At 45.7% G+C, this 23,011-nt stretch overlaps 1 protein-coding gene across 2 annotated transcripts in view; it reads left to right on the plus strand.

Moving 5' to 3' along the window:
* The window catches only part of SLC22A23 (solute carrier family 22 member 23), a 155,524-nt gene that overhangs the window by 98,250 nt on the left and 34,263 nt on the right, over window positions 1–23,011 (plus strand). For both annotated transcript variants that reach the window (XM_080938682.1, XM_080938683.1), the window contains exon 4: window positions 15,258–15,426. In XM_080938682.1, the coding sequence (XP_080794808.1) occupies window positions 15,258–15,426 (169 nt within the window). The remainder of the gene's footprint in view (window positions 1–15,257; window positions 15,427–23,011) is intronic.

The following is a 23,011-nucleotide window of genomic DNA, read 5'->3' on the forward strand; positions in this document are numbered from 1 at the left end:
GACTGACAGGCTGGTGTGAGGACTGAATGTGGTGTCTGAGACAGACAACCCAGTCCATTTAACACTACCCTACAGGGAAAAAAATTCGGTATGGAAATGGGGTTCTTTATACAGAGTAACTCCAACCTTTGTTACTTTCGAGTTCCTAACAAAGGCGTGAGGTACCCCTGCCCTGCCATTGCTCCCGGCCCACAGATTCTGTGGTCTTAGGCTCCCACACATGACAGGCTGGCCTTTCACAGTCAGCCTGTCATTTATTTTCTACAAGGGCTGTGTTGTGCCTCCTTAAAAATTTACTACAGCAATTGTCTGCTGCTTTTTCGTGTGGGACTTTGAAAATCAGTTTTCGCCTTTCCACAAAGGAACATTTAGGAAAAGGGCTGTGGTTAAAAATGAGATCACTTTGCAAGCTGCCATTTTCATGCAAAAAGCCCCCAACTTTTGCAAATTATAAGCATTTACAGAAGTTCATTTGTGTTGATTTCTTGGAACTAAAGGGGCATTTTGTCTGATGTTGTTACTACTTAAAATTGGGAAAGAGGGAAATCCAAGGACAGCCATAGCTGTCTGACTACGTTCCTGAGGTACTACACTCAAGTGCTGTTCGGAGCACTGAGTGAAGGTGCAGGCTTTTGCCTGAGCCTGCTCTTAGAACTGATTTACCCAAACTGCAACTGTTTAAACATCTTACCCAAGGTCACATGGCTAGAACTTAGAAAATAGAAACTCCAGTGCCCCATACTTCAAGCCACCTTTCTGAGTCACGGTGACTTTGTAGGAGAGGTTTTGGGACCTTGAAATACATTACAGCTGTCCTCAGACACATCAGAAGATGGTTGTGAGCCACCATGTGGTTATTGGGAATTGAACTCAGGATCTCTGGAAGAGCAGTCAATGCTCTTAATTGCTGAGGTTTTTTTTGTTTTTTTGTTTGTTTGTTTTTTGTTTTGTTTGTTTGTTTGTTTGTTTTTTTAAGCTATCCCAACTACAAGAGGTGTAATTTTAAAGATGTAACCACAGGGTCATCTTGTCTTCCTAATTTTATAAAATGCAGCTATTTTTGTGTTTGTGTGTGGGTGCACACATGCCATAGTATTTGTGTAGAGGACAGCTTGTGGGAATCGGTTTCCCCTTTCCACCATGTGGATCTCAGAGGTTGAGCTCAGGGTCACTTTGTGTACTGCTGTATTTAGGGAAGCTGGGCTGCAAGTAATGTTACTGAATATGGTTGTTGAAAGTAGGGATCAATCAAGGGATGGAGGGAAGGAAGAGGAGGGTGTGTGTGTGTGTGTGTGTGTGTGTGTGTGTGTGTGTGTCCAGGCTTGATGGCATTCCCCTATAATCCTAGCACTCTCAGGTGAATCCAGGAAGATCAAGGTCATCCTTGACTACATAGCAAATTTGAAGCCAGCCTGGGATACCTTGGAAAGGTGTGACACCAGAATTAGGGATGTAGTTTGGTGGCAAAGTACTTGCCTAGTTTGACCAAGGCTCAGAGTCCCAACCCTAGCACCACAAGAAAAAGAAGGTAACACCCGGCCACTGAGCAGTGCAGATGAGATTAAATAAAGTACATGGGAAACGCCCAGCCTGACTGAGCTTGAAGCTAGAGGAGTGACGTTCAAAAATGAGGATCATAATTACCATAATTATTCCCTGATTAGGTTCCTTCCGAGTTAGAGTGAGAGACGGGCATGCTTGGCACAGCCAAGCCCTCTGTGAATAACTGCTCTTATTCTTCCTTGCGGTACTGTAACTCCAGCCTTGCCTTAGGCAGCAAGTGCTCACTGAGAGCAATGGTGGAGCTGGGTTGGACACCCAAATCAAACGAAGATCCCACTTGTTCCTCTGTGGTGGGGCAGCTTTAAAGAGTCGGATGCTTTTGTGTTACGAGCCATTCTCAGAGGCTTTGATCTGGCCTTTATGTAATTGTTTAATAAAAACCATGGGGATTTTTTTCAGTTACCCACTTTGAGGTGGCCCTCGTGGATAGTGCCTTTCCCACCCATGTAGACTCATATCTTACTCAGTAGGTATTCTTGGGGTATCTATGTGTGAACCAAATGCCAAGCATTGAGAAGGACACAAAGAAACAAGCCTGATTTTTATTTTCCTTCCATGACTGTGAGGGAAACTAAGTTACAAAGTAGTGTCAAAGGTTCTAGAACATGGTTCTGCAGTTCAGACAAAGGAGGGTTGGGGAGAGATGGAGGAAAGGTGGCTAAGCTAGTCAGTGATGGTAAGAGGAACAGGTTTAAGTGGACCAAGACATTGGGTGGGGAATAGAAACGGGGTGGGGGGGTGAGGGACTGTAAAGTTTAAAGCCTTGCTTGCCAAGAACAGTGAGGAGAACAGCAGGTGAGAAAATAGGCCTGTGGAGACTGTTGAACAGCCCACTAGGGATTTGGACTTCCAGTTCTTCCAGTATTTTCACCTTCAAGAGCAATGAGGGGCAGAACCCACCAACAGTGTGTCAGGTAAACTAGAGCAGAGGGTCTGTGAAAGGGAAACTTTCTTCCTCGTAAAAGCAGCAGCAGGCCATCAGGTGGGCATGGCTGTGGAGAAGTGGGGACAGTCTCCCTCCTCCAGCCTCAAGTCAGCAGCCAGTTCTCTCCCAGATCTGCAGGTTGGTGGGGAAAGTACAAATGTCTGTGTGGGTTTTCTACAGCTCCTAGGACCCCACAGAGCAGCCCAGATTACTGCATCTCATCTGTAACTCATCTTAGAACCACAGGCAGCTTGAGCCCCAAGAGAGAAAAACCCTAACTTCTGACACTTAGTTCTCCCCTTAAGCAGGCTAAGGTTTTAAGAGGTGAAGCGGCTGCCCTGAGGCCACACAGCTGTGAGTAGAATCACAGTGGAGTAAACTTGAGTCCAGCTGAGGCAGAATTTGGCTTAATCACAAGGGATTTGACTAGTCGAGAATTCTGTTACTTGAAGGTCAGTACCGTTACTCAGCGTCTATTTAATGAGCCCACGCTTGGCACACAGCCCAACACTTGTGGTGACCACAACATGACCTGTAAAGTCCCCTGTTTAGAGACCAAGAACATTTTTCCCTCTCAGTCTTTGTTCCATGATAAACACATGGACATGTGGACAACAGAAATTCAGTGCAGAAATGGCTGAATAGCTGCATTCCTGAGGAGGCAGGACTTGGCTGAGGACTGGGGTGTTGTGGTATCCGATTGCCCATGTCCCATCCTCCTGTGCTGGTGATTTCCCTGCAGACACCATGGGCCAAAAAACAAGATGGTGCTCAGCCCTTACTCAGTCTCAGCACTGCTCCTACTGAAGGCATTTCAGTTGGGCTGGACTGGAAACCACTTACCGAAGCTCTCTGCCACCACAGTAGCACTCCAGGTCCTACTTCTTGAACGTGGCTTTCCCGCTGCTGGCTGTTTAACTGGCCTGTGTTTCTAAGTTGAACCGCAGCACAGGAGGGTTTTCCACTTATGGGGAGGGGGATGGTAGTTTTAACTGCCATGTGTCCTATCAGATTTGATTTCTGTTTTTATTGTAATCTCAATTTAAAACTAAACCCAAAGCAATCCTCGTTGCTTATGTTCTCCAAAGGCAGTGTGGCGAGGTCAGAGAACCCAAGGCTTAGAATGGCACCTTGCCTTTACCACCATCTGACTCCCTGACCTTATTTTCCCTTTACTAGAATGAGCTGGTTGCATGGGGATCAGTGGCTGCAGACTGGCAGCATGAGTCAGCCCGAGACCCTTGTCATGTTTCGTGTGACCTCAGCTGTGTTTTATTTGCTAATTGAATTTCAAGATCTTTAAGCAAGGCAAGATCTGGGTGATTTGTTATGGGTTCCCCTCTCATACCCACCAATTTCATCTGTGCCTTATCTAAGTAGGACCCTACTCCAGCAGCCCTGTTTTATGTTCTCTGCACCCCCAGAGCATTTTCTACCTCTGCTTGCCTTGCTCTTTGGCACTGAAAGTTATGCTGTGGTGGTTTTTCTCCCAACAGAGAAGAGTCACACACAGCAGCAAAGCCAACCTCAGATAGTGCCGATGCTGGTAGGCTACCCAGTATTGCAAGCCTTGCATTCTTCTATGCTGCTGTTAATATGCAGGTATTGCAAAGGGAACATTAACAGGGATCTCAGTGCTGGCTGGTGTGAAGCTACACTGCAAGCCCTATAGTGCCCAGAACCCTAGCTCCTTTCTGGAGCAGTCCCTTCGAACTTATCAAAAAGGTAGATTCCAAGTTCGTACTCCAGACCTCCAATCTGTGTGTTTCTGTCATCTCTAAAATGGGCCGGTAAACTAGCCCCCAGTCCTTCGAGTTATGAGAAGGGATCAGTCATATATGTAGGACATGCCACTGTCATACTTAAATAGGAAATGTACCAGAGTCACTACAAAGTCTGTCACCCCAGTTTACTGAGCCTAGCTCCACTCTGATTGAAACTGAACAGGGCCATGGAACCTACATGTCCAACCTTGTCCCAGGTGAGTGTGCAGCAGCTGGTGTGTGGCCATGCAGATCTCCATGCCCAAGAATTCTTACCCTACTGTAGGAACATGGGGAGGTAAGAGGCGGGAATCACCTACTGAGGGGGACTTGTCAATCATTCACAGTACTATGGCACTTGGGCAGGAGCCTGCTGGGCATGTGAACCTTAGGGAAGCCAGTGTAGCTGTAGCAAGTGATAGAGGTGGCAGCTGGGGAGGCTACAGACAGGGATGGGATCAGGAGCACACCAGAGCTGGAATCATCCTAAATCTCGGGTTGGCGGGCTAGATGGCATGTGATGATGACATCATCCTACAGAGGAACTGTGCTGCTACTGTTGCTGCTGCCAAAATGACATTTTCGGGGTAAAGGAATGACCCTCACTGGAAAATCAAATTCCTCTTTATATAAATAACTAGCATTAGGAGCAATGGTCAAGGAAAGATGGAAGGGAAAGTCACATCATCTTTGTACTCCAACTGGACAGCAGAGGATGCTAAGGCTGGGACAGAGAGCAGGTTGTGGATATAGCTAGGACAGGAAGCAGCCTGTGAACCCACACAGCAGCCTTGTCTTCGAGCTGAGTCATAATCTCCCCTCCGCAGCTTGAAGCACAGACACAACATTTGTAGAATCTCCTTCTATAGTTCTTGAATTAGTCAGACTTCCAGTCCAGAGACTAAACATGGGAGAGCAGGTTGACGGTCCTGTAGGGGAGTGAGTAAGTCAGATCGAAGCCCCTGGGCTTCTTCATTAAGACGATTTCATGGGAAAAGTGGGCATAGGTAGCAGCAGCTCTAGAGGGAAGGAGACAGTAGATAGAAAATCTCTTAAGTGAAAAGAGGGTTCCAGAGCCTCTGGAGCTGGATAATTCTAAGCCACCATGTGGCAGGTGGATGCTTAGAATTGAACGTGTGTCCTTTATAAAAGCAACAAACCCAAGAAAATTATTTTCCAGATTTCTTTTTATTTTTAAATTTTATGTATGTGTGTTGGCATATGAATATAAATGCAGGAATCTGGGGAGGCCACAAAAGGGCATTTAATCTCTTGAAGAAGTGAGCCTCCTGAGGTGGTGCAGGTCATTTTAGCCTCTGAGCAACCTCTCTAAACCCAAGAAAGATACTTTTAAAGGCAGATGCTACATAAAATGAAGCATTAGGGATATAACTCTGGTAGAATACTAGGCAAGCATATACCTAAACTATTCCATTTCTAATGCCAGAGAGTAGGTAGGAAAAGTAGAAACAGAGAGAAAAAACATCTGACAACCTCACCAAATAATGGCTGTAGTGCCAAAAAAAAAAAAAAAAAAAAAAAAAAAAAAAATCAGTTAAGGCACTTGCCGGATGAACTTAGTGCATGCCATGGAAGGAAAAATCAACTCCCACAGTTGTCTTCTGGCCTCTCCACACATGCAGTATCACACATGTCCTGGAAGTACATGTGTATGTATACGAATACACATACACACAGAAAAAAATGAATAAATGTGGTTTAAAATAATAACAACAACAACAACACTAAAAGGATGCTGGTGATAGAGATCCAAGCTGGGAAATCCCGTGTGCCTTCTGGCCGTTGGGGAGCTAGGTGTGTTGATATGAGCACAGTTGGAAAGGACCGGGTGTTATTTTGTTGGCTGGCACTCCTCTAGGATTTCTAACTCCAAGTCCTGTGAGGCTTCCCCCATGAATTCATTCATCCATGGTTTCTTACTGAGTGTGAAACTGACCCATAGCAAAGCTAGTGCCAGAGGAGCTGAGGGTGAAGAATCTTTCCTGAGAAAACTAAATGGCAGCCTCCACACAGTGTTCTGGAACTAACAGCTACCCAGTCCCCTCTGTGGTCCTTTATCTAGCTTAGAACCACAGCAGACAGACCTTGCATGCAAAAATCACATTTACATGAACACATTCTGATATTTAATGTCCTTTCTCTGGTTTTATTAAATATTAGGAGTTTAAAGGTATCGTTGAATTCTTAAGCATGTGCTGCCAAACGTCACTTATTGTTTTTAAACAGTGGATGCTGTAAAGCCAAAACACTGTGAGCATTTGAATTCTTTTTTCTCCTTTGAGTTATTGTAATGTTACTTTTAAAAGACAGACAGACAGAAGGCTGTGGAAACCATTTCCCATCCAAACAGGAAGTGGAACTTTATGGCTCACTATGACTTCATAGCTGATATTACCTTTAGTTATTATCAGCGGATGGGTTTATGGTGTGAATTTTGATAATTTCCATGTGCTGGGACAGCTTCCATGAAGTCAACAACAAAGCTCACCCAACATCGATTCTATTGCAGAAATCCCAGAAGAGGCAGAGTCATAGCATATGCCCGTGATCCCAGCACTTGGGAGGCTATACTGGTTAGGTTTACTGTCAGTTTGGCACAAATTAAAGAACCTCAGTTTAAGAACTGCTTCCAACAGACTGGCCTGTGGGGAATATAATGATTGCTGGTTGATGCAGGAGGCCCCAGGCCACTGTACCTAGGACAGCATATCCCTAGCCAGGCAGGTATATATAGGGTATATAAAAAGGTTAGCTAGACAACCAGCGGACCATGTTCCTCCATGGCCTCTGCTTTAGTTTTTGCCTCCAGGTTCCTGAGGCGTGGCTTTCCTGAAGATGGACTGCATCCTACAAGGTTAATTAAATACTTTCTTCCCTCCATTGCTTTAGAATCATAAGGTTAAGACCAACCTGGGTTAAAAAAAAAAACAAAAACAAGACCCTGTCTCAAAAATAACCATTAAGAAAACAAGCCCAGACTGGAAGACCGATCAACAGTTAAGAACACTGACTGCTCTTCCAGTGGTCCTAAGTTCAATTCCCAGCAACCACATGGTGGCTCACAACCATCTGTGATGTGATCTGATGCCCTCTTCTGGCATGCATGTGTACATGCAGACAGAGCATATAAAATAAATAAATCTTTTTAAAAGTTAAAACAATAGTTCTTTGCGCTGGAGAAATGGCTCAGCAGTTAAGAGCTGACTAATGGGATTTGATTCCCTCCTAGTGTGTGTGAATAGCATACTCACATAAAATAATAAAATAAGTAAATCTTTAAAACAAAAACAGAAAAATAAACTGCATTTACTGTACCCAGTCCAGTTCTAGGCTCTAAAAAGCATCAGTGAGCAGACAGGGAAGGCTACCTTGTTAGAACGTAGATTCTGGCTCACACATAGGCACGGCAGCCTGGGGACACCTGCCTTACTTCTTACCTTGTTTCTTCCTTATGAGAGTTAAGGGTGGATTCTCAATCACTCAAAGCCTCAGAGTTCTTCTATGTAAAATGAGCACTAGAAGTCATACCTACATCATGGAACTATATGTTTTAAATGAGTTTACTGTATTTAAAAAAAAATGCTTGTCGACTCCTCTGACTTACTATGCTCAGAACACTGGTGATATGGTAGGTAACCATATCCGTCAAACATTGCCTCTACATCTTGGCATTTAACTGTCCACTTCTGTTTGTCTGGCAGACAGTAGAATGTGATTTGTAGGAAATACTTAAACGGTCCCCTGGCTTTCTTTTGAACCATCCTTTTCCAATCCTTTTAGTCATACCAGTTAGTTGCCAGGTCTTAGCTAAGAGGAAAGATGAAGTCCTCCTCTGGAAGGGAAGGCTTAGAGTTGTCATGATAATAGCAGCTTTCCACCCTGGGATGCTATTTGGGTCTCTGTGCCCAGCAATTTCGGGCTCTCTTGCTATAATAAGGATCCCACAATCACATGGCTGAAGGTCTGGTCTCCAAGGTCTCAGGGCCTGTGTCCTTGCCCATGGCAGTAATCATTAAATGTTGCCTATACTTCTAGGCACAGCCTGGAGAGAGTCAGACAGGAAGGAAAGAGCTGGTGGGACACAATAGGGCCAGAGGCAGCAGCTGCAGTTTTCCCCCTTGTTAGGAATTGGGGGTGGGGTGGAGAGAAGATTACAAACCTGGTGGAACAATCTTCTTTGACAGTGGTTCTCAACCTGTAGGACTTCCGTAGACATTATCTATCAGATATTTACATTATGATTCATTGCAGTAGCAAAGTTATACTTATAAGGTAGCAACAAAATAATTTTATGGTTGGGGGTCACCACAACATGAAAAACTATGTGAAAGGGTCACAGAATTAGGGAGGTTGAGAACCACTGTCCTAGGAGCATCTAGTGGACCACCAGATTGGCTCAGTGGCCCTAAGCCTGAACCAGAATCTAGGATACCGGAAGTGGTACCTGAGAGAACAGGGTCTCCCTTTACTTTCTGTTTTTCTTCCCTAGACTGAAGTGGGCTGCTAATCAATCTGAGGTCAGAGGAGCCTCTGAACCAAGTTGTCTTGGGCCTGGCAGGGTGGTGGCTGTATGAACGGCAAGTGCTGCCCTTCATGCCAAAAACTGTCCTGTGTCATTGCTCAACTTACCAGATCTCCACACCGCGCCCCCCCCATATACCATATATACCACCACTCAGAACTGCTCTTCCTGGATTCCTATGTGGCAAAAGGCAATGGAAGAAAAGACACATCTGAGTGAGGGCTGCGTGTCCTAGGTGACATGCCTTAGGAAGAGACCTGTGTGACAAGAGGGAGAGGCAGAGCCTCACACCCTGGGGACAAAGACTGACCCAGAAGCCCATCTTCCCAGGTAGCCCCGCCCCTTTAGGTTGCTGGCTTTGGGCATGTATTGCAACAACACAGTCTGGTCTCTGTGCAGTCATAGCTCAAACTGCCCCATGTGTGGTGCAGCTGCCTCACAGTGCGGTGTGATTATCATTTCCAACTAACTCAAGGAAACAGAAGCACAAAGGTAGCAGAAGGGGCAGAGACTGCATTTAAACCCCCACCGGCCTCCCAGCCCTCCTCCCACCCACACAACAGCCATAGTCTTTACTTCAGCCAGTCCCCGAAAAGCACACTTTGTTCCAAGGACACGGATTCTAAGAATCTGTAGTTCTCTGGCTTAAATAGTGTCAGCCAGTTAATATATTCCTTTATTGCCAGCCAGCTAAATCCAGAAGAACCCTGTGAACTCGGAGAATTCCAGAACACTTTATCCCAATAGCACGTACATTTCTCCTTACCCTCTGTCAGCATACACAGCAGTTTAAAAACAAAGTCAAGGCTGGGAGTGTGGCTCAACTCAAAAGTAGAGCAGTTGCCTGGCATGTGCCACGTGAGGACCAGCTTCCACACCCAGGACCTCAAAAACTAAGTATTTAGTAAAGAAGAGAGGCTGTGTTCTTCTCTGTGCCTGCTGTGGGGGATGGGATCGGTTTTTCTACAATCAGTGTCAAAGGTTATATGCTGTTTGTTGTTTGCTTGTTTTCCACTAAATGCCAGGATTGCTGACTCCAGGGGAAAGTTAACTGAGGGTATCTGTCTGTGAGGCTTCCTAGGATGTGGAAGGAGAATGTTAACCCCTTGCTAACTCTTATCTCTGACAAGGTTCGGAAGCCAGGTGAATGAATGTTCTTGTCAGCCCACACCAGCAGGAGTTCTGGGTTCCTGCTGGGGCTCTCCAAGATACCTCAGCATTAATGGCTTAACACAGAAAAGTCCTGAGCCAGTGATACAGAACCTAGCAGGGACATTATTTTGTGACAGTGGTTCCAGCTGTCATTAGGGTACTGCTAACTACAATAGAGGTATCTTTCATAAACATGAAACACAGGGCATCATTTTTAACTATGAGCTGAGAGGATTGCTCAGCTGTACTGGGCTTGTTTGATATAAACTCCTGAGTTTCATTCCCAGCACTGGAAAAAAAGAAAAGGTACATTATCTAAGCAAGGAATGTCTAAAGCCACGGTTCAGCATTAAAATCAGCAAAGCAGTAGGCCTTAACAACTTAACCAGGACAAATGTAAGTGGCCAAGCACAAGAAAAAGGGGAGATACATTAAGAGTCTACACTTAGTTCATGGACAGTCTAGAGGCATCTCCGGTAAGAGCTTTCTCTAGCCCTGGCTCCTGATGTATAGTGTGTCCTTTTAGCACCTTAACCTTTTTAGCACCTTTTTCTGTAGTCAGCAGCTCTTATTACTAGACCACAGTACGTAACAACCATGAAAATGCCTCATCATGGTGGAGCTGGATCCTGCTGATGGCTGTCCTCACCCTCCGACTCTCTGTGCACCCAGCATGGTTGGTTCCTGCTAGCTGTGCTTTGACATGGTCACTTTAAGGGGCAGTGTTTGGCATATGATCCACCTGTATATAAAAACCTTTCCACAGTGCCATGCAAGAAGCAGGGATTTCCAAGTGGGTGGGGCCTTGGGAGCTGTTTGTTCCCCTTTCAGACTGGCTCTCAAATTCCTGGTGGGGTGGAGGTCGATAGGACAGAGCCCCTTTCCTCTCTCCTCAACCTTCTTATTCCCAAAGTGAGCTTGGGCACGCCCCTGTGGCAGCTGTACTGCTATCTCATAACAGTCCGCCTTAGATGCTTTCCCTCTCCCTCCCCGTCCCCTCTCCCCTTGCCCCATCATCCCGAGAAGTGACAGCTCTGGCAACACAACATACTATTCTTCCAAGAAATTTGTGCCAGTTTGTAAAACAGCAGGTTTTCTTGAGTTGCTGGCTCCAAACAAGGTCATAATTCCTACAGAGCTGTCCCCTCAGCCTGGACTCAAACCATCCTGGCCACAGCCCCCATTATTTATTGACCAAAGCTCCATTTTACAGGCCGATCAATTCTCTGAACGTTCACAGTTGGGAGGGAAGCTGTGCTAACAAGAGTGGCTCCTGCTGAGGACAGGGCTACTGTGAGGCTGCTGATCATGTGAATGCTGGGGCTCAAAATGCACCCTCCTTCCTTTTCTCTGCTCACTCTGGGACCCCAGCTCATGAAGTGGTGTCAGCTACATTCAGGGTGTGTCCTCCCTCCTCAATTAAATATCTCTGGAAGTGTCCAAACTCAGGTTTACAATGAGGTTAACCATCACAGCCAGTTTTGAAGGTTTGTTTGAAACTGGCTCCTGGGCTTTGATGTGGTCTTCTCAGATTTACCTGTTGGTATTCCTTTGTTGTTTTATGTTTTGTTTTGCTTCTTGTCATGCTGGGAAACATGGACCCTACTCCTGGCAAGTGCTGAACCACTGAGCTAGCTACTCCCCCACCCCCTCAGTTCTGACCTTCAAGCCTACTCTAAAAAAACAATTACTGGATCAGGTAAACAGTAAATAAAGCCAAATGTGTGTCTCTGTGGACTGTGAGACCAGACTGACTGGTGGGGGCCTGGACAGTCATTTGTAGTGAAGCTGTGTATGGCTACTGCTTGGAAGTGCTGACGGATATTTTCTGTGCTCTTCCAAAAAGCCTGATCTCTCACCTTACAAAAGGAACACGGTGGCAAACCTAAAGTGTGTGTGGCTCTTTGATAATTACTTTTTGTCTTGTCACATTTTTTTATAGCTACCCTCCTAACACAGTTAGATTCGGGCAATTTGGAAAGAGTTTCTGGTGAGTTTAGACCCAAAAGGGTAGTTATCAGCATATGTCACACCTGTGCCCCACTGAAGGCCGTTATGTCTTCCTGTCTCCCCAGCAAGAAACTATCTGTAATAGTTGATCCTGATCTGGGAAGTTTCCTCATTGTTCCTCCATGACTGCACAGGACTGTAGATTAGCGTGTGGGACAAGGCGTCCCCAAGAGAGCTGTGCTGAAAGAACCGAATGATAATCCCAAGTCCTCCCTTACATGTGGCAGGCAGGTTCCTGAGAGTTAGGCAAGAACCAAACCAATACTGCTTCCTTCCTGTTGACCTCAGCGCCCTCCTTGTGCCTTTTTCTCCTCTGGTTTTCACCTGTCCTCTTAAAAGAAGCCCTTCATTGCATCTAGCGTGCATATCCAGTTTCCTAGCATCACTGTTCCCGAGGCTCTTAGCCATTATGATGTTTAAAATAAGGATCATCTGAGCACAAGCCATGTGGTACCACAGCATCCTTCAGACGAGTGAAATGTCACTGAGTGGCCACTGCAAGGGCTTATGCAGAGTGGACATCTAGGAAGGAGGAGTGATTCACTCTCATGGAGTGGGGCAGCATGTGAGTTACCCTGGAAACTGAGACCCTGGTGAATGTTAAGCACTCAGGATACAGCATGGATATGTCAGACAGGGGTGGTTCACCTCCATAGACTGTGGTGACATTGAGATCAATCTGAAAGCTGGACATCACTTAATGACTAGCAGACAGGCAACTTATACACTGTGGATATGCTGTGCAGAGAAGTCACACACACACACACACACACACACACACACACACACACACACTCCTGTGGCCTGTGATGGTGCTATAGGCAATCTGAAAGCTGGACATCACTGAGTGACTACCTGCAGGTGACGTACACAGCATGGGGATGTTAGGCAGAGAGCCCATTCACCCCAGTGGTTCCATCCTGTGTCTCAGAACTATGTATATGCTAAAATGAACTGATGACTGATTGTATAGCAGTGGCATTGCTCAGCAGGTGAGACTACTCACTGGAAGCCTGGCAACCTAATCCTGACACCCATGTAAAGGGAGAGGGAAAGAGAGGCCTGATTTCACCGAGCTGTCTTCTGATATCTACAAGTATAGTGTGGTGTGACACCTACACCACATTGTGTGCATACACACACCTGCACAATAATTATAAATCAGTTCCCAAAAGTTGTCACCCCTTTAAAGGTCAATTGATCCTTTTGTAAGGGTCACCTGAGTACATCAGAAAACACACATAATTACATTACAACTCATAACAGTAGCAAAACTAGTTATGAAGTAGCAGTGAAAATAATGTGTGGTTGTGGGTCACCACAGCATGAGGAACTGTAGTTAAGGGCCACGGCATTAGGAAGGTTGAGGAGCACTTCCATACATAAATATATTTAAAACTTATTGGTTGCTTATTTCTGGAATCTTCATTTCATATTTTCAGATTGTGGTTGACTATAAGAAACTGAAATGTGGGGACTAAAATTACAGACAATGGGAGCACTCCTGTCATCGTTGATATTTTCAAGTAACTGTGTCACTAAGTTAAAGAACAGTAGTGAAGAGAAAAGCAACAAGCCACAGGCAGTCCATTGTGCCAGCACACTCACTAGCACAAAGCACTCAGGCTCATCTCCCATCATCCCTCTGGCTTTTCTAAGGAGTCACGGATGTGCTAAGTCTGTCTGTAGCAGGCCTCCAACGCCGAGCCTGCTCTGGTAGATGTGGACTCCTGGCTTCCATAATAAGTCTACTTATGCTTAATGAGGGAAAGGAGAAAGCACAGCTGTTAGTCCTGTTCAGAAAGACTTTTCTTTATTATTTTGGAGAGCTGAAATGTCAAACCCCACTATGCTAAGAAATATCGCTCGAGCAAGCTGTGTATAACACAGAGAGGAAGAGCATCTCAGCAAATGGCTCGGGAGGGCCCTGCCATCTTTTTTCCCCTAGTTAAATGTCAAAAATGTTCTTTATAAGCTCTGTCAAGTCAGACTGGGTTCCTCTCTGGTCACCAGCAGCTATGATAATGACTATTTGTGGCCAAGAAGGAGCAGAAATTGCTGACAGGATCATATTTCTTCTGCAATGAGCTGTTGTAGGTGCTGCTGGCACGGTGCCCTGTGTTCCTTAGGACTGATGATATCCTTGCTGCCAAGTGTGATTTATTCACTCTCCATTTTCATCTGTCCCCTGCTAGCTGCCTTTGACCTCCTGCCCTGACATGGTCTCTGGACAGCCAGAAGATAGGCTATTGTAACCAAGTCACAGGGCTAAGCTTTTGAATAGTTTCTGGACATGAAGGCAGGAAGAGTATTTTTTCCCTAAGGGGCCTTTTTTCTTTTTCTTTTTTAATCCTTTTAACTACCCCCTTCCCCCATCACCTTTCAAAAAAAAAAAATAAGAAAGAAAATTTAGTGACTATTATACAATGTAGAAAAAGAACAGCAAATAAATTTGTATGCTCTAAAGGTGTGTGTGTGTGTGTGTGTGTGTGTGTGAGAGAGAGAGAGAGAGAGAGAGAGAGAGAGAGAGAGAGAGAGAGAGAGTCGAACCCAGCTATGATTTTGTAGTATGAAGGACCATTATTATAGGGATCCGTGTAATAGGGTCCGTATTGATTGCCCATGAGTACTATAGACAGTTTAAAAGTTTGGGGACTTACCTTACTTATAAAAGGCCAAAATCAAAGAACGGGTTCTTATAAACAAGAGGGACCATTATTTAGTGGGTTTTGGTCAACAGGATTCAGTATGGTACAGGGGCATTTCTGCTGGGTAGCAGTGTACCCCAGGTGTCTTTGCTTTTTGTTTTTTGACATGTGGTCAGTCTGTTTTGTCTTCACAGTGGAGATGAACTTAGAGTCTTCACTGAGTACTGGTATAAAACAAGGAACTAAAGATGACTGTGGGGACAGGGACTGAGTAGAGAGACCTTGCAGAGGCTGAGAGGGCCCAAGTGCACAACCTAGGTTGGAAGGAAAGGTGATACCATGGGCAACAAGGAGATGTAAGGGGACATACTGGGCAGCCAGGGGATGTACCGGGCAGCAAACTCTGTGATGCCAAAGAGCAAAGGAAAGAGGACAGTGACGAAGCAAATTCTATCCTCAGCAGTAGCAGCAGTACGTCTTAGTTCCTGAGCTCAGCACTTCTAAATGCACCATACTTCCCACCAGCTTGTTCTGTGACTTTGAGCAACAGACTCAGGTCTCGGTTCCCCCATGTATCCAGTGACACTCCAGGGCTCCTCAGGCATCAGGCAAGCAAGTGGCACTCAATCTGCCGTATTGTTTCTGTTTTCTAGGAATAGAGCTATGCCCTCCAGGAAAGCGGTTCATAATTACCATGGTGGCGAGCTTCGTGGCCATGGCGGGCCAGTTCCTCATGCCGGGGCTCGCTGCGCTGTGCCGGGACTGGCAGGTGTTGCAGGCCCTCATCATCTGTCCCTTCCTGCTCATGCTGCTCTACTGGTCGTGAGTATTCCTCATGGTGCACCACATCACACGTGCCTGCCTGCGGCCCCCACAGCCTCTCACCTTCACCGTGTTAGCATGTTCTTTCCTGCCAAGGTCTTACCTCAAATAAGTCTTTCTCAACACATCCACTCACATACACACACATTCTCTATCTATCTCTATCTCTATTTCCCTCCCCCTCTGTGTTTACACGTTCATAATGTAGAATGAGGCCCTCTGTGCCACTTCCCGTCCCCAATAGCTGTCCAAGACATCACAGTAACTTACTTCTTCCCTTGAGATGAATCCCTATAAATGGGCACACAAGTTGGTGGAAAGGTCTTGTGTTAGGATGGGACATGTGGAGGGAGATACTGAGTGAGTGAGTATAAAAGGCTCCCTACCATCTCTAGGTGACGGGTGAGCAAATTTTAGCCCATTACCCAAATCTGGCTCAATCCCTGTGTTTGCAAATAAAGATTTATTGGAAGACAGCCATTCTCATATGTTCACAAATGCATTGCCTGTACCACTGTGTCAGCAATGGTATGGCCCACACCGCTTATCAGATCCTTTAAAAACAAGCAAACAAGCAAAACCAACATATCTGCCATGCTCCCTGCACCATTATGAATTGAGCTGCTCGGACTTGCATTCCTACCGTGAGGGACTGAAACGCTCTGATGGGCCAAAGTAAACTCTTCTTCCCCAGCTGTTTCTGTCAGGTTCTGGGTCAGTGTCTCATAAATAACAAATACATTCGAGAACTGCATTCTAGCCCGTGGGCAGGTTGCCAGGCACAGACCCCAAGACAGTTTTCAGGTTTGGAAACCTCAAGCTTCCTCCGTGGATGCTCCACTGGAGCCCTTTCATTCCAGTGCAGCTCAGCACTGCACTTTTGAAGTGATTCATTTTACTCAGTAGCCATGTACATAACAGAAAGACCCTGTCTGTCTGTCTGTCTACCATGCCCCACACTTAGTTCTGGCTAGGCCAGACCCGGCAACTTGTCCCAAACCTCTCTAATTCCCTGCTTTGTCAGCTCTATGGAAAGTGGGTCGCAATCATTCTACCTCAGGAGTTGTTTTAAGGCTGAAATGATGCATCCAAAAGGATGCAGGAAAGAATACTCTAGAGGGAGACTTGGGGACACAGCCTAGAGCTCTTCCGCTGAACAGACATGTAACCTTCAGCAGGTTGTTTTTCCTCTGGACCTCAAGTTCATCAGTGCCTGAACCATAACAATAAATAATTAGGTAGGGACAATTAATACAGACACTTTGATTGATGCCTGTTATGTAGTGTCGTATATGTTAATGTTTATAATCAACATAAATTATATTTTATATTGACAATATTTAATTGCTATTTGTATCAAATATATATCAGATATTAATAATATTTGGCATGTGTTAGGTCTTAAGTTTCTACAAGTATTAACTGCTACTGCTATCGTTGTATTACCCTAATATAGACCTGTGTGTCAAAGCAGCAATAATTGTCAGGAGACATGTATTGCACCTTTTCCCACTAGCCTTTAGAGGCTCCACAAGAGTCGGTTGCTTTGAAGACTGTGGGTGCCTGCCCTTTATCATCGCCCCTCTCATTACCACTGTCCTGCCATCTCCTGCTCTTGGCTCAGTTCTTTGATAAGCTTCAGTGACTGCTGGAAGGAGAGGTGAGTGGCAGCATCCTCCAGCACACCCAGCTGTTGGTGGCAAAGTACAGAGAGAGTGACACATTTTCTTTAACAAGAAGGTATTTGCTGCCTGCACTCAGGGTGCCCAGCAGCATTCTTGATGGCTGCTAGCTCTCTAAGGAGCAGACTCAGAAGCCCAGAAGCTAAGCAAAGTCATTGCCCAGTGCAGATCCTCAAGCCAAAAGTTGTGGTATTGTGCTATGAAGAGAAAGGGCTCTTCTGGTCAAGGTGGCAGACAGAAAGTACACATAGACACGTTTTCAAGGACCCAACCTGAAAAGTCTACCTACCTCCTCCCAAATTTCCAGAACCTTCTAAAATAGTACCACCAATTGGGAATAGAGTGTTTAAAACATGAGCCTGTGGAGACATTTCAGATTCAAACTATAACCCTGTGGTTAGGATGTGGATTTTTGTCCACACCAATTCCCATGTCAGAGGTTTGGTTTTCAGTGTAGTGGTGTTGGTAGGCAATGGGACCTTTCTGAGGTTGGGGTCTCATGGTTTGGTGATTGGGAATATGCCCATAGAAGGGATTGGCACTGATCTCACAGAGTGAGTGGTCTACCCCTAAATCTCTCTCACATCTCTCTCATCACGTGATCTCTGTCACACACATGCTACCCTTGTGCTCCCACCCACCTGAGTTCCTCACCAGAGGTCTAACCAAGCCCAGTCTTGGACTTTCAGTCTTACAAACTATGGGCTTTGTGTGCTACCCTAGCATAGACACCTTGTTTTAGCAACAGGGAAAGGACTAAATACAGGCTTGGTATACAGTTAGAACTAAGCTCCTTGAATAAAGCCAAGAGTCAAAGACTAGAAGATCATTGCTCACCACAGGATCTCCACCCACAGTTAGCTGGCTCCCTGAACTGTAGACAGAAAAAGATTCTCTCAGGAAAAAAAAATATCAAAGCTTTGAAGTTGGTACTGTGTGTGTGCATGCACATGCATGTACAAATTTTAGCCACTTGCCAAGGCTGAGATGTTAACTTCTAAAGTTAACAAAGCTCCCCAAGAAAGTACATAAGACTCACATGAAAGAAAATTATGACAAGGATGAGCTCACAGAAAAAATTCATCTGTTCCTGGAGGAAAGTGTTAGGGGCAAAACTATAGACTTGGGAGTTTGCATTTCAGAAACCACAGAACACAGAATAATCTGAAGGAAAAATTAGCTGTTGTTCGAGTGCCTGTCCCAGGCTGCTACTACTATTCTAGATTTAGCACCTGTACACAAACCAGTTGTTATTCTCTGGAAATACAGAAGGCAGGCACAGACTATGCCCCACCCCCAAGCAAGTCCAGAAGAGGTTTGTCTCATGGTTACTATTCCTGTGATGAAACACCATGACCAACTTGGAGAAGAAAGTGTTTATTACTCTCACAGTTCCATATAACAGTTAATCATCAAAAGCAGTGACGGTGAGCTGGAGAGATGGCTCAGTGGTTAAGAGCACTGACTGCTCTTCCATAGGTCCTGAGTTCAACTCCCAGCAACCACGTGGTGGCTCACAGCCATCTGTAATATGATCTGATGCCCTTTTCTGGTGTGTCTGAAGACATGACTTTCTCAGCCTACTTTCTTATAGAACCAGGACTATCAGCCCAGGGATGGCACCACCACAATGGGCTGTATCTTCCCTATCAATTACTAATTTTAAAAAATGTCCTACAGGCTTGCCTACAACTTGATCTTATGCAGCATTTTCTCTACTGAGGTTCCTTCCTCTCAGATGTCTTTAGCTGTGTCAAGTTGACATAAAACTACCCAGTACAATTGACCCCTTGTCCACTTGACACACAAACTCAACACTGTAAAGCCACAATCTTTCCTTTCTTGTTCATCCCCAAAATCACACATTAATATAAACATTTCAATATAAAACATTTTACAAACTTAAGATGCCCCACATCTTAGCAAATTCTAAAATAGAGATCAAAATTTAAAAAAAAATAAGTTTAATACTTTCTTACTTCAAGAGGGAAAAGTCAAGGCACGGCACAATCAAAGCAAAGCAAAACTGAACTACAACTGTGAAAATAACACAATAACAATCCCATGTCTGGGATCCACTTACGATCTTCTGGGTGCTTCCAAGGTCAGTTCTCTGGCTCTGCCCTCTGCAGCACACACAACATTGTGAGGTGAGGTCTGTCACAGCAGTGTTCTGCTTTCTCAGTAACGGTGTCTTTCCTAGTTAGGGTTTCTAGGGCTGTGATAGAACACCACAACCAAAGCAAGTTGGGGAGCACAGGGTTCATTTGTCTGACACAGTTGCATATCACTGCTCATCACTGAAGGAAGTCAGGACAGAAACTCAAACACAGCAGGAACATAGAGGCAGCTGCTGATGCAGAGACCACAGAGAAGGCCTGCTTCCTCCAGCCCAATTATTTGGAGATATTTTCTTAACTGAGGTCCCTTATCTCAGATGACTTTAGCTTGTGTCTAGCTGACATAGAACTACCGAGCACACATACTCTGAGAAGATCCGTCCTTTTTGCCCTGTTGGGTAGGGGCAGCCATTGCGCTTTGGGTTGTGATGTGAAGCAAGACCTACAAAGCGGACACTAGACCCACCTGAAAGTCTCATTAGAGAGGTGTTTTGGAAGTGACCCCACTGGGATTTGTCATTGGACCCAGTGTGGCTCATGAGAGTCAGAAAGGAAGCTGGGGCTAGGACTGGGTCTTTGAACAGGAGGGGCTCAGGAGTAGGGATCCCAAAGTCCCTTTTTGCCATTGGAGTCTGGGGGTCATGGCATGAGATCAGCCGCTGCAGGGTCCCAGTGCTGAAGGCAGTGGAAGAAGACAGTGTTCTCAGATGTAAATTTACAGTTATCTCGAAGGTACCAAGAGATCTGCAGGTGTTCACAAGAAAAATAGTTTATTGCTCACAGTTCTGAAGAGGAGGTTCACAGAACATTCTATGAGACCATACGAGAAGGAAAGGGTGACAGACAAGGTGTGCAGGAGCCTTTATTGTACTTTCTTCAGAAAAGACTAGATGAAGCATAGTAGGAAGTTTTGGGATCAGCTGGTGTGGGGGCATGGAGCTGTCCCCAGTTGTCTGCTACACAGCCCCGGGGTTATCATAGCAGGTAGGTAGTTGCTTGGTATAAGAGTCTGATCCAGGTCTAGGAGGTTGTTAAAGTATGGCCTCTAAATTGGTTAACTTGTGTATAAAGCATGAAGCTGAGCTTCTTAGTGTTACTAAGAATGAGCTAACCCTTTGCAGAGCTGGGCAGGATGCTCCAGGATGAGGGAGGCCTCCACACATGCAGATACTGGCAAGTTAAAAGGCGTGCTTAACATATGGCCAGCCCTTCTCTACAAGTGCAAGACAAGGCCACCAGAACAAGAAGGCATTGGCAGTGTGACTGGATCAGGATTTGGTCAAGGCTTTCCTGAGTGTAGGTGCTCTTTGGTGATTGGAAGGTTCATGACAAGGAGGTGGGGGAGGGACTTCTGCCTCACCCCCACCCCTAGTGAGTCTGAGAACAAAAGCCAAAGTGAGCTGCTTGGGGATGCTTACAGCTCATTTCACCTTTGAGTGAGGCAGAAGCAGCTGACATTTCCCTGTGGGCTGAAGATGAAGGAAATGCTGCAAAAGGCAAGGGGTGGGGAGTACAGAGAGAACAAAGGTGAGCTTGCTTGTGTGTGGGTTCCCCAGGATGCTGCACAGAGGTACTTAAGCACTTTGTCATGAAGCAGGTACAGGAGAGACCTTACCTGTGAGTGGGTGCAGTCAAAGGTGAGTGAAGCTACCCACAGCCTACATGCACCCCATCTTGGGGCCAAGTAGAAAGTCTTCTTTAGTCATTTGCTTAGCCATTCATTCACCCTTAGGAAAGAGCAGCAAAGCTTAGTCCTGATCCAGAAGAAAGTTGTATTGACCCATCCTTTTCCCAAGTAAACCCTCCCAGTCTTACACAAATGAATGAGCAGAATGAAAGTCAGGATCTAGAACACCGGCGGGCAGAAGAATAAGAATTCTGCCAGGTATAGCAGGAAGATAGGTGGAAGGGAAGCGAAGGTTAAAACGGAAGTTAAGAGAGAGCTGCAAAGGTAGAAGAGGCATCTCCTCCAGCTGGCCACGGCTGGCCACGGCCGACTGTAGCCCACTGGCAGTGTAGCTGATAACAAGCCCTTGGTAAGATCCTCCATGCACCACACTATCTTGCCCTGTATTCTTATTGCTGCATCAAGATCTGTGTCACATGAGGGTGTCTCAGGAGACTACCAGTGTGGAAGACTAAGACAGTAGGAGAGGCAGGGAGAAGGGCTTTTCCTGGTTGGGAACTTACTGCTATGGAGAGGCAGAAAGGAAAAGGAAACGTTTGGAGTTCCTCTGGAGGATCCACAGGCAGTAGGGAGGGTGCGTGCTGTCATCTCAGTCACGGTGAAAATAACAGGTCCAGAGGACACGCATCTGCTGTGCATTCTCCTGTGTGGTGGACATCTGCCAACTCAGTGAGAGCCTGTAGAATATGTGTATGTGCTCTCCAGTCCATGGTTCCTAGGTATCAGAGCTGTCACCATAAACAAGCCAGACACAGCCCTGTCCTCACAAACCAGTAAGGCAAGGAAAGAAAACCACACTTAATATTTATATCCCAAGGCACTCTAGAGTATGTGGATGTCAGTGGGCCTTAACATTTCAGGAGTGTGCTTTCTCCAAGATCAGCTGCAAGCTTCCTCCTGGGGGGAATCAACAGAGTGATCCAGTTAAAGAAGCTTCCCCCAAGAACCTGGGGAAATGGTTCAGTGGGTAAAGCTTGTACCACTCAAGTGTAAGGACACAGAGTTTAACTCCCTACCACTCATACACATGCTGGTGCAGTGGCCTACCTGTGATCCTACCTGTAATTCCAGATGGGAAGGTGAGAGAGGTGTTAGGAACCTAGAGGACCCCCAGAGCAAGCTGGCTGTATAGACTAAATGAGTTAGCGAGCTCTGGCTTCAAGCAAGAGAATATATAAATGTACAGCAATGACAAAAGACCCCTAAAGTCAACCTTAGACCTCTATGTGCATGTGCACTTGCACATATATTCATATATATTCATATATGTTTATACATGCATACACCACAAACACACATGAGGTGTTCCAGGGCTGCAAGTGAAGTCAGAAGAGCAGCCTTGTGCCAAAAAGAAGAGCAGGCCTCTTGTGTGTGATAAATGGACTAGTTGCCCTTTAGACAGGGCATAAAGCATGTGCTAAGGTGTCCTCAGTTGGCGGAGTCCAACCCCATTCACAAAACAGCATCTGAAATTCTATATTGAGAAACAGATGTTGTCCCTGAAGGGTGAGTACCAACAGCCAGTTCACTTCCACTGCTGACACTGGCGTCACCTTGGTCGTCTCAGATATCCAGCATCAGAGCTATTTCCAAAAGTGCAAGCAAGAAGAGACAAGAGCTTGGGCTTGGATCTAACCACCTTACCCACAGTGCGGAGCTATGAACACATGTGACTCATTCTGGAAACTCCCGTCCTGGCTGTGTTCCTATTGACTGGGCTGGGTTACCTGGCAACCACATCAGCAGCTACAGGTGTCTTGCTCTCAGAGAAGTTTCTGTCCCTGGCCTGATTCTATACCCTGCATCTTGCACTCTGCCAAGACTCTTCACCTCTTGGAAACGATCCTCAGCTTAGTTTCACCCACCACAAATGCCCTGTGTAAAGCCATGTACCAGATGTATGAAGATGGTGAATTATTAACTACAACTTGTCGAGCTGGAATTTCATCCTGACGAAAGCTTTGTAACCATCACAATCATTAGAAGCATGGGGGATGACGCTGAGAGGGAGAGGAATCAGATGGGAAATAACAGGAAACGAAGGAAACATAACATCAGAGAATAAGCGATTAGGCCAGTTCTCCAGGTAAGACAGG

Source organism: Micromys minutus (genome assembly GCF_963924665.1).
Source record: "Micromys minutus genome assembly, chromosome: 1".
NCBI classification, from domain to species: Eukaryota; Metazoa; Chordata; class Mammalia; order Rodentia; family Muridae; genus Micromys; species Micromys minutus.